This window comes from Malania oleifera, chromosome 12 (assembly GCF_029873635.1).
Source record: "Malania oleifera isolate guangnan ecotype guangnan chromosome 12, ASM2987363v1, whole genome shotgun sequence".
In the NCBI taxonomy this organism is placed as follows: Eukaryota; Viridiplantae; Streptophyta; class Magnoliopsida; order Santalales; family Ximeniaceae; genus Malania; species Malania oleifera.
In genome coordinates this window covers 57,934,997-57,947,627 of record NC_080428.1, presented here as the reverse complement: position 1 = coordinate 57,947,627, position 12,631 = coordinate 57,934,997, and the positions used below count along the sequence as shown (strand labels likewise).

General features: G+C 35.5%; 1 protein-coding gene across 2 annotated transcripts; it reads right to left on the bottom strand.

Moving 5' to 3' along the window:
• Positions 1-390: 390 nt before the first annotated feature.
• LOC131144167 (protein yippee-like At5g53940) lies at positions 391-11,704 on the bottom strand. 2 transcript variants are annotated; one of them, XM_058092614.1, is made up of 5 exons: positions 11,422-11,704; positions 9,024-9,067; positions 5,169-5,277; positions 771-826; positions 391-692 (listed from the first exon to the last, which is right to left on the bottom strand). In XM_058092614.1, the coding sequence occupies exons 1-5, from the start codon at positions 11,515-11,517 to the stop codon at positions 614-616; spliced, it is 384 nt and encodes a 127-aa protein (XP_057948597.1). In that variant the 5' UTR covers positions 11,518-11,704; the 3' UTR covers positions 391-613. The 2 variants fall into 2 exon arrangements, with proteins under 2 accessions (XP_057948597.1, XP_057948596.1); XM_058092613.1 differs by having other exon boundaries at positions 391-826; positions 11,422-11,614.
• Between the last annotated feature and the right edge of the window lie 927 nt (positions 11,705-12,631).

Below are 12,631 nucleotides of genomic sequence, written 5' to 3'. Positions count from 1 at the left end.
AGCCAGTTTCCACTTCCTGACTACAATTTCTTTCTTTCTCTCACCTTCTCTCCATCCAAACAGACTCTAAATATATAAAGGTATTGTAGTTTTACAAAAAGAAAAATAAAAAAATTCTTTACTTTATTCTTCAGATATGAGATTATGTCCTGAATTATTGGACGAAAATTTGAAGAGAAAAACAAAGAATATGGCTACGCTACACTATATAAAGGGAAATTTTAGGAGTAAGCATTACATAACCTCGGACGAGAGTTCAGAGAACCCTTTTCACATTTCTTTCAGAATATAATTTCACAACTGTGATTTTGAAATTGGGTGAACTGAGTAAAATTTAACAGGACATCATAAACTTTATCCTAATTTCCAACCAAAACTTACGAAATATGATGTTTGAAATACCATTTATTATTAGTAGTTATAGTAGGTCTCCGAGCACCTGGACCATACGAATATACACAAGAGAGCCACCCAGAAATAATAGAGGTTTCCAATATGCATATTTTATTTATTCGAAAGCCTCAGGAAATCAGCGCATCTATAGAGGATCAATTAATGTATATCATCTTAGTCTTGCGATTTATATTTTACATGCTGGAGCTGGAGGGAGTAGCTAAGAACTTTCTGCATCACTTGAGCCAAGCCGATTTTCCGGATTCAATTCTTCGGCGACCTCCCCAGTTATCCTCCATCTGCGACCCGACAAGCAAATAATATAAGTCAGGTGCTCCGGATCAGTTCCATTAATGTAGAAAGAAAAGAAACCATACCTTTCAAGAACAAATTTCCCTTCTTTGTATTTCTGGGTTTTGTCATGGGCTGCCACCTACATATGATTTAACAATACATAAAAATTATGGCTTTTGCAAAAGTAATGCAGGTGCGGTGCATGATTCTATGCATAGAAGTTGCAGCCCACGACAGCTGCAACCGATCTTATCCGAGTGATCAGAACACTTCAGTTATCACTTTTTAAGAAATGTAGGCAACTTTAGAATAACTTCTTTAATGGAAAGAGATGCTCCATCTTTATCTCCAATAGATTAAAAAAATTCAAACAAATTTAGACAGCTTATGTCAAGATTGTTATGGGAAAAGGTTCAAGCAGCAAACATGAGACCCTAATTACATAATATTTCTTTTTGAGGAAAGTCAGCAAATCTCCTTGTTATAAAAAAGAGCGTGCAAATTAATTTAGGACTAATTTTATATTTATTTCATTGTTCCCCAATTATAAGTATAAATAGGGGTTCTAAGTTGTTGCGATTATTTGTGGATTCTTGATAGTAGTGCAACCGATCATATGATTTACACATCCACTATTCTAACCCAATCTTTTCCAGTCCATGGTTGGACAGTTCAACTATCGAATGGCTCCTATGCCACCGTTAGTCATATTGGATCAGTTTGATTCTTTCCAACTCTCACTTTAAATAATGTTCTTTGTGTCTCGACCTTTCATTTCAACCTAATTTCCGTTCGTAAGTTATGCAAAATACACCATTGTCTCATTATCTTTTCTTCTGATTTCTGTTTTATTTAGGACCTACGTTTGATGAAGATGCTTGGGATGGAAACTGAGCGGGACGGCCTCTATCACTTTGCAAACACCACAAAAGCTTGTTGTCAGGCGACCACCTCCACTTCGACTTCTCATATTTGGCATCAACATTTAGGACATTTGTCCAATAAAAATTTGTCTTTTCTTTCCAATAGAGAACCAGAAATTTGTAATTTTGATTTGCAACCGTGTTTAATTTGCCCATTGGCTAAACAGACTCATGCTTCATTTCCTACTAATTCTATTTCTTCCCATAAATCTTTTGAATTACATGTTGACATTTGGGAGGCTTATCGCACCCCTTCTATTATTGGTGCACGTTATTTTCTCACTATTATCGACAATTTTACCTGTAGTACTTGGGTTTATTTAATGCACCTCAAATTTGACATCTCGTTCTCTCTTGCAATCTTTCATTCATCTTGTTGAAAACCAATTATCTACCACCATCAATATCATACGAAGTGATAATGGGCCAGAGTTTCACATGCCCACATTTTATGCACCCAAGGGTATTGTCCACCACACCAGTTGTCTCGACTCCTCAACAAAATGGAGTGGTTGAACGCAAACATCATCATCTCCTCAATGTTGCTCGCTCCTTAGTCTTTCAAGCACATATGCCTACACACTTCTGGGGGGATGCTATTCTTACTGCTACCTATCTCATCAACTGCACACCTTCTCCTGTTTTGGGTGGTTAATCTCCTTATGAAAAATTGCATGATATCAAACCCACATATACTCACTTGAAAGTATTTGGATGCTTGTGTTTTACTTCCACTCACTCTCAGAACCCAGCCAAAGTCGACCCACGAGTCATCCAATGTGTCTTCCTTGGTTACCCATATGGTCAAAAAGAATACTGGCTCTATAATCTTAGCACACACAAAGTCTTTGTTTCCCGAGATGTCATTTTTCATGAAAATATTTTTCCTTTTGCCTCTTCTAAACCTGAACCTACAGAACCTATCCTACCTTGTCCTGTATTTTCCATTGACCATATTTTAGATGACCCGTCTCCCATTCCGTCACCATCACCATCAACATCTCCTTCTCTAGTGCCTTGACGATCTAGTCGTCCCACTAAGCTACCGACATACTTGAAGGATTTTCATGTGGAACAGGTTCTACCATCTCGACCGCCTACTCAATCATCTAACTTTGCACTGGTCCATTCATCAGGTACTCCTTATTCTCTCACAGATTACCTTTCTTATTCCCGCTTAACTCCTATTCACTACGCCTTCACCATGGCTATCTCTCTTGCCAAAGAACCACAATCTTTCTTGCAAGTCATGACAGATCCAAACTGGCGTACTGCTATGCGTGTTGACTCTGTTGAGATTAATGCTCTCGAGCTCAACAATACCTGGATCCTCACTCCTCTCCCTCTTGGTAAGAAGCCTATTGGATGTAAATGAGTCTATAAGATCAAATACAATCCAAATGGATCCATCGAACGATACAAGGCTCGCCTCGTTGTCAAGGGTTACAATCAACAAGAAGACATTGAGTACACCGAGACATTTACTCCAATCGCCAAGATGACCATCGTTCACACCATTCTGGCACTTGCTTCCATGCATAACTGGCATGTTCATCAGCTTGATGTCAACAACGCTTTCCTCTATGGAGATCAGGAAGAAGAAGTATACATGCAGCTTCCACCGAAATTCAGAAAAAAGGGGGAGACTAGAGTATGCAAGCTCATTAAGTCTCTTTATGGCCTTAAACAAGCCTCGAGACAATGGTATGTCAAGGTCTCATCCACCCTTATTAATGCAGAATATTCACAGTCAAAGGCAGATTACTCACTTTTCATCGATCCCACAAGAACAATTTCACTGCCATTTTAGTATATGTGGATAATATTATCGTTGTAGGAAATAGTTTGGAGCAGATCAATGCAGTCAAGAAATTTCTAAGTGACCACTTCAAGCTCAAAGATCTGGGAATTCTCAAGTATTTCTTGATAATTGAAGTGGCACGATCAGGCAAGGAAATATTTCTATCTCAGAGGAAGTATGCTCTTGAGATACTAGAAGACGCTAACTTCCTTGGAGCTAAGCCTAACAACTTTCCCATGGAACAAAACCTTGCACTCAACGAGAGTGATCCTTCATCATATAGATGACTTGTTGGAAGACTGATTTATTTGGTTGTCACAAAACCAGACTTAACCTATTCAGTACATGTACTAAGTCAGTTTATGCATAAGTCACGTATACCACACTTGGATACAGCACACGGAGTCTTGCGGTACATTAAGAAATCTCTAGGCCAGGGGCTTTTCTTGTCAGCTTCTAATGAAATCAACTTCATGCATACTGTGATGCAGATTGGGCACGCTATAGAGACACTAGACGATCAGTCACCAGGTATTTCATCCTGCTCGAAAAATCACTCATTTCCTGGAATACCAAGAAGCAAACAACGGTCTCTCGCTCCTCAGCTGAAGCAGAGTATAGATCTATGACCTTTACATGCTATGAGGTCACTTGGTTAAAATCTTTACTCTCAGATCTTACAATGACATATTCTCAACCAGTCAGACTGTACTGTGATAACAAAGTTGTTGTACATATAGCCTCAAATCCAGTGTTTCATGAACGAACCAAGCATATCAAGATAGATTGTCATGTGGTTCAAGAAAAATTCCAAAATGGGATCATTCAAACAATCCATAAGCACACAAACCAGCAACCCGCTGATTTATTTACTAAAACTCTTTTGAGTTGCACAATTTAACTACCTATTCAGCAAGTTGAGTGTCATAAATATCCACGCCAACTTGAGGGGGTGTTGAGGAAGACCACAAATCAAAGAGCAAACATGAGGCCCCAATTACGTGATATTTCCTTTGGAGAAAAGTCATCAAATCTCCTTATTATAGAAAGGAGCGTGGAAATTAATTTATGATTAATTTTGTATTTATTCCATTGTTCCCTAATTACAAGTATAAATAGGGGTTGTAAGTTGTTATAAAATATACAGAGTTTTTTTTATGCATTCTTCTTCCTTTAATTTTTCACAAAAATTATTTTATGTTTGTAGAAAATGGTAATTGAAAGACCAAAGCAAAAAGAAAAGAAAAAGGCTGCCATGTGCTTCAGAAAGTTTAAAGATGAAAAGGCACCTCCCTTGGGCTCGCTCACTCTCAGCTTTCAGCTTCCCTCCCCAAAGAAAAAGGGCAGCTGAAAGAAAAAAACCCTACCGGAAAAAAATATCTTGAGAAACAAAAAAAAAACACACGGTAGGGCTCCATTCTTATCAAATACACTCCACTGGTCAAAGTCATTGCACTCAACTTTTTTCCTCACAAAGAAAAAAAAATCAACTGCAAAAATGTTCAGTTGGAACAAACCATTTAGTCTTATATTCACCAAAAAAAAAAGAGCATTTGTCTACACTTCTATTTTTGCTTATCTCTACTATTCGGTGCCCAAAACGGCAAAGCTGCAATGTAAAGAATACAAACCAATTTAACTCTGAATCTGTAGAAGCATACGCAAATTGAAGAACCCATGGGTCATTATCCCTAAATTCACTTTCAAAGACAAGCTTCATGAAACACAATGAGGTGAGTTAACAAATAGAGACTTACATATTTCCAGCCAAGGATTTGTCCGCAGCTGCAGCAAAATATATCCTCCACAGTATGCACACCAGACATCATCATCCTCTCCTCTTGAGGTCCAAGCGTTATATTCACCCTGAATAAAATTATGACAAGGCATAAAATCTTAATTCAAGATTCTAAAAGCATTCGTTCAAATCTCTTCATGGCCAATACTAATTGTTAAAAGAATTTTGATATAACAATACAGGCCAGAGATCACAAACATGTGACATAGAGTTTGGAAGTTAATGTACTGTAGGCCAAACATCCAACCACCAAGGTGATGCACTTGATAGATTGTGCAGTGATCATTGGAAATAATCGAATAAATGAAAGGAGATATGTCCCACAGATGAAAAAGTTTGTTCAGAACTCATAATTTACTCAAAGATTCGAAGGTTCTTTTCTCAGTGAAACCATTCCCCAAGTAACAATTAGATAATTAGTATGCAACAATTCAACACAAATTTAGATAAAGATCTATCAACATGCTTCTAAGATTCTCCAACCACAAAATGGAGTATCATATACAGACTCAGATATTTGAACATGAAACCAAAATTATAACTTCAGACTTGAGCATCGACCACCTGGCAAATTCGGAAAGCCAGTCAGAACACAAAAATTTATTTTGCAGTGATAGTTGTGGTATCATGCATAACCACTTGCATGAAGTAATACAACAAAAAAATGATTTGCTAAAACATAAAAACCAAACAATTGGGATCTATACTAAGGGGTGGTTTGGTATCACTGTCAAAAATTATGAAAAAAGAAAATCAGAAACGAAAACTAAAAATAGAAAACAAAAACTAAAAATTGAAAACAAGTAACATGTATGGTATTTCTAAAACTAAAACTGACAAAAAATCTTGATTAAATAAATGCTCATTTTTGTCCTTGAATCAAAGAACAATTTACAAAAATATGCTAATGACTTGGAAATGGAGGAACTTTCGCTAATATGCAGATGGATCCATGAATCTAGAAGTGGCCATGAGACTGGTTGCCCTTGATGTGAGAATTAAGAGTAACATGTCATAGGGACTCTTGTTTTCTTTAATTTGTAATCAGTTGTAATCACACTCGGTAAAAAGGTCTGTTTTTTCCCACTAGTAACAAATTCCAACTTACTAGTCTCCAAAAAAAAACATTACAAAATATGATTAAAATAATAAAAGGACAAAGTAATATAAATTAAAAATACAACAATAAAAATAAAAATTATTATAATTATTTTACTTAATTATTATATTTCAAAATTCAATTTACAAGAGCAAACTTATTGTATATGACAATTGAAATATAGTAAAAAAAATATTTTTGTGCATGGCTTTTATTATTTTTAAATTTTTTTTGAAATTTTTTACAAGAATTTTTATTTTAATTATATTTTAAATTCATATGATCATTTAATTTTAATTTTAATTAAAAATTATAGATAAAATGAATGATTTAAATCCAAAAAAGTTATTTCTGAATACTAAAATATTCAAGCAATAGGTTGCCAAATCAGCTGAAAACCATAAAATCTAAATTTCAATTTTCTCGTGAACAACTAAAAATTGTCAATAGAAATAGAAAATTGGCAAAGTACAAATACATTTTCATAATCTACTTCACTCTATAGAAACAAAAACGTAAAATAAAAAACAAAAAAAAAAAAAAAAACCAAAATGGCCCTGACCTTCCAATTTTGAATGTCCTAGTGAGCCAAAATTCTAACGGATTTCTTTATTTATTGTGGTTTGGTTGGGGGACAGGGTGGTTCCAAATTGCATATGCACCCAACTTGCATACCCACAACACAATCTCCCTATGGGGAGTTGAACTGAATCTGCCCCTCCAGGGGACAAAAGGAAGAGAGCCCTTGGCCCAAAGGACCATTCTCATCCTAAGATATTGATGCTCAACCTGGAAGAAATCATTTACAATGATAGCATCATATAACTAAATTTAGCAAAGAAATCATCTTAGCCGTATGGTATTGGTATTTCTATCTCGTTTTTTCCTAAGAGGAGAATTACCAATTGAGCAAGCACTTTTAAATTTAAATTTTCTTTTGAATACAATTCCAATTAAAAGATTGGGAGTCTTAAAACCAATGAATAAATTTAAGAGGCTTAACCCCCTTCACTTTCAAAAAAATGGTGCAACCATCTGCAAATTATTTTGCATGGCACTGTTTTTCTTTTGATAATAGAGAAGACTGTAGCACCACTAAGATTTCAGGAGCAGAAAGAAAGAGGGGTGTGCACATGGCTTGCGGTGGATCACCACCATTTTTCAGCAATTACAAAGGGCTAGGCATTTAAGTGACACAATCGCAAACTGGACTTCATGGTGTAACATTAGAAACCTAAAAATTGCTGACCTTTAATAGAGAAATACTTTAAGGAACAGAAATAGAGGTTTGAAAATGAAGCCACATAGCAGGATTACAATCAACATGGTAGTCTTCAAAGAATTCAACAAACCCCAATATTCCATTAATAGTGGAACTACAGAACTATCCAAATCTTTTGACATAGCAGACACCACCGCATAGAAACAACAACCCCACCATCCCACCCCCCCCCCCCCCCCCCCCCCCCCCAAAACCAAAAAAAACACACCAAAAAAGAGGGCATGGATGAAACCTCAGAGAAACTGCTATTTGTGCAATTTTCATGTGACCTCCCTTCCTTCCTTGACGGTGGAGAGGGGTTTTCGAAACTAAATCAGAAACTAAAATTATGCAATGAAAAAAATGCAAAACTACTAAATTTCTAACCATATAACTAAAGCTTTGCAGTAACAGAAAAATCATGAAGACATCATATAGTTACCAGAAACATTGAAATCCTCATGTACCATAAATTGGTATGAGCGCTCTGAAACATGGTATGTTTCTGTATCAGAACACTAAATCTAGCAATCCAGAATTTAAAATCAATATTTTCTACATGACGTACTTTTAGTATTAAAAGTAGAGTATCATCACATTATAATTTTTTTCTCCAATCATTATTGATCTACTTAATCCAAGAGAATGTCTTTTTAGACTTAGAAACATCTCAAAATCTTCTCTTAAATATACAGTAGTCATAACACATTTCTCACCAATATATCTATATAAATATATTCCTAATATACTGCAGTTTAGAGCTTGCATCATACTGCGGTCCTATTCCCATTTTGCAGATAAAAATAGTCCATGTTTTAGGCAACATTGAACTTAAAAAAAAAACTAGAAGATAAAGGTAAACACCCCCCCCCCCCCTCCTCCTTTTCCAAAAAACAGAAAAGGAAAGAAAAAATGTAAACATCAAATGCACAAGGCTCTCATGCCATATGGGGTCTTTGAGGACGGCATGATGCTGCGGCCTTAACCCCAATTTTGGAGAGGTTGTTGCTGTGATTTGAACACGTGACCTTTTAGGTTTTGGCTAAAAAGAGGGGGAGGGGGATCAAGCATTTCAGGCTTGCTAATATTGCAATAAAAAACAAGGACTGCAATTTGGGTCATGTAGACTTGCTATATTTACATCCTTGAACAAGAACAAGTAATTTGCAAGGCCACTCAAATACTACCTCTTGTGATAACAGTAAATCATTTCAAATAAAGTCTTATATCCTTGAAAAGATAAAAAAGAACCAATATTTTCCATCAAAACAATCAGTCATTTGATTTTCAGACCACCTAATGAACGTAAAATAAAAAAGAACAGAAAAGTTCAATTATGTCTGGCCTGCTATCTTAGTTATTGCAGAAAGAAGCACAGTTATATGTAAATGTTCCACAAGAAAAATTGTAGCATAAACAAGAAAAACATAGTGTAATAGTTGCAAAGAACTTACGCATTGTTGAAAAGGTATGCCTGCCCTTGACGGCAACTGAAAGACTGACCACATCGTAAAACAACTATTAGAGCCAATATATTCAACAAGGTAAGTCATGCGCATTAATGATATTTGCGCATAAACAGAACAGTAGAAAATTGCATTTATAAGGAAAAATAAGATAAACTTATGTAGCCTTAAGCTTTCAAAAGATGAAGTTTCATGTGTTTCACACCTTGGCTAAGTCAAGCACTTTTCCTTAAGGGGAGACAAAAAAAGATTAAGATTATGTAAAATTATTCAAAAATCTATTGAGATATGTTGACCTGTTTCACTTTAGGAGACGATGTTTATCATGTTTTCATGCATTAGGCTGAGCATATTGGAGCAGTTATGAACCCAACACATTGTAATTAAGAAAGTAAAGGTTAAGAAGATGAAAAAAACAGACGAAGATCAATTTGACTTCAGGGGAAGACAATCATTTTAATTTCACAAATATTAGTCAAGTGCATATGAATTGCACATGAAATTAGTAGAGATGTATGAAAATCTTATATTATAAAAAGAAATAAAGCTCCTAGTGATGACATTGGTTTGAATTTTGCTACTCCTATGGAGGGTAGTAGGCATAATTTGGTATGTAAATTGCAGTAGTCCTATGGAGGAAAACACCATTAAAATTGCCTGACGATTAGGACAATTCAATTTGACTAGATGTGGAAGATGTCTTTAATGATGTGGGATCAGCTACCAACAACGGACCAATGTGCTTAACTCAAGCCCTGAATGCACATAAAGTGATGATTACCAAGGTTTGAGCCCAACTAGGAGTTGCAGTCATGGTGATGGCAACAGTTGCCTTGATGAAGCTTATGATTATGTGAAATTAACAGGGTACGGTACTTGGATAGAGACACATATCAATCTTGTTATTACAGATTATATGAGGTACCTAACAATTATGACTTGGCTGTTCCTTCCCAATCTTCACCACCCAAGTGGAGGATTGCTACTAGCGGCAGGCAACAGCCAACACAAAGTTGGCACCAACAAAATCATGAATCATCAACAAAATTCATAGTGTGTGGTTCATAGTTTTGGAAACTTTGGACAGCATTATTCATCCTAGTCACATGGAATCATGGATCCTATGAGAGTGGTCATTGTTAACCATCCCAGAGTTTTCATGATCCCTATCTATCATATCCTTTTCAAGTGATCCTAGAGTATAATAGATCTGACCCCAGTTCCAACTTCCAACTTATTGATATGATGCAAGGAGTATTCATGCCTCATCATGTCTTGGACCTCCTAGATTTTTGTCCCAGGGGCTTTCCATGAAAACCGTAGGAATGATATTAATCATAAATCTAGGTATATTTAGTTGTACTTTTCCACAAAGATGAGGAGATGATGCTTAATCTCACATCCAAAGTGATTGCGAAAATGCACACTACGAAGAGCCCCTGCATAATTTTTCATGGCACTTAGATTGCATTGGCTGATTAGTTATGATGCATGCTATACAAACTCTTTTTATCAACTCATCTACTTTTTTAATATCTCTAATCAATTAATTCTTTGTATTAATTATATTTTCAAAATGTTTAGTCATTAAAGGAGTGAAAAATACAAGAACTATGATTTTTATTTATTTATTTGTGGACAACACAAAAAAAAAAAATCAATATATGGATCATTTTGCCAACTAATAAGTGTTTGTAGAAGAATCAAATTACTTAAAAGTACATTAAAATTCATATATTAGATGATTACATGCTTATTCTTTAATTTGTCAGTGGTTGTAACATCAGCTTCTAAACCTTCCTGCGACCATTACATAACCCTACTCACGAGGGAGTTTTAAAACCTGAGTTTAAAACATGTTTACACAATAAATAATAATTCTTATTTATAAATAATTTTACAACCAGCTTAACAGAAAGAAGGAGAAAGATGGGGGGAAAAGGTGGGGGACAACATGAACCTTCCCAATTGAGTCTTAACTCAAGAGGAACAACCAGTAAAAGATTTGGGTCACTGATATGAGAATAGTATTATAAATTGAGTTGTCATCTTTGGAAATCAATGCGAAAAAATTTAATTAGCTAGAGAGTTCGATCACAAATTAAAATTAATACTCTTCCTGCAATTTCATCACTTTTGAATTTTCCTTCTCATACCCATAACATCCTAGTCCATGCTCTACAAGCAATTTATGTTTGAAGCAACCAATACAGAATCGCTTCAGGCACCATCAGATAACTAAAACTCGGCAAATAAATTTCACAAAAAAAGAAAGGGTATACAACGATAAAGTACCAATTTTCTGTATTTCTCCCATCAAATCGATGGATTCTAACTTCGCAAATTAAAAGAGAGGGATTACAGAAAGGGAGATTGAAGAAAGTACCCGAGAAAGGATGTTGTCGGCGAGAGCGAGTGGACTGTGGCAGAACCTGCAATTGTAAGCACTGCCTTCAAGCTCGACGAGGAAGATCCTCCCCATCCCAAACTTTGCCTACCCACAGAAACCAGAGAACACGATTCGCCTTTCCTTCAAAACAAAAAAAAACAATCAAAATTCAACCCCTCGAGTCTCGAGACTACTCAAATTTCCCGGAGTTTAGGCTACCCGAACCGGCGAACCACCGAACCCGCCCGGGTTGGGGGACCGCGGTTCACGTGTTTGCTCTAACCAGTAAACTTTCAATGGTCTAGTTAATGAATAATTAGATTGTTAAAATCGTTATAAAATATGCAGAACATAAAATAGAGATGAGATAGAAATTTTACATGATTCAACTATGTATATTTTATAAGCGGATGAGATCAAAAGTTTCATTATTTTGGAAAAAATTATAAGATGATTTGGAGCTGATTTTATACAAAATATCTCTCTTCTTTTTATCCCTTGTATAAAATATCTTTCTTCTTTTTATCTCTCCTCTACTTTTATCCTTACTATATATCTACTTTCTTCAAGCATACAATGTCTTCAATCATGCAATGTGTGTGTTCCAAATAAGAAGGGGAGGGTGCCCTTTTATAGGATAATAAGGATACCTAAGCATTTATTGGGGTGAAAAATGAAAGGGTGGAAGATGGGATGACATTCATATTTTTCACAACACTCCTCCTTAGATGTCACTCATATATTAACTCCTTCTGTTAAGATCTTTAAGATGTTTTATTTCGATAAGATGAATCAATTCTTTGAATGTTATAGTAGACAAAGTTTTGGTGAACAAATATGTTAGATTATCACTTCATCAGATCTACTGAACATTTATATCATCATTCTTCTAGAGTTCATATGTATAGAAGAATTTTGGAAAGATATGTTTTGTTTTATTACCCTTGATGTATCATTCTCTTAGTTGAGTTATACATGCAATATTGTTTTCATATAACGCTGTTGGAATATTTTTGATTGATTGAATACCACAATTTTCTTGAATATAAGAAATCATTTATCTACTATTCCTGCTTCAGATTCAGGAACTCCTCTATCTTAACTTCCCTGGACGAGGTCGGAAAATACCTATCGAAGAATATATCCTTGAATCGCTCCCATGTCATCTCCATAGGTACTGTCCTCTACTGCTCTAGGAGTTTCACTG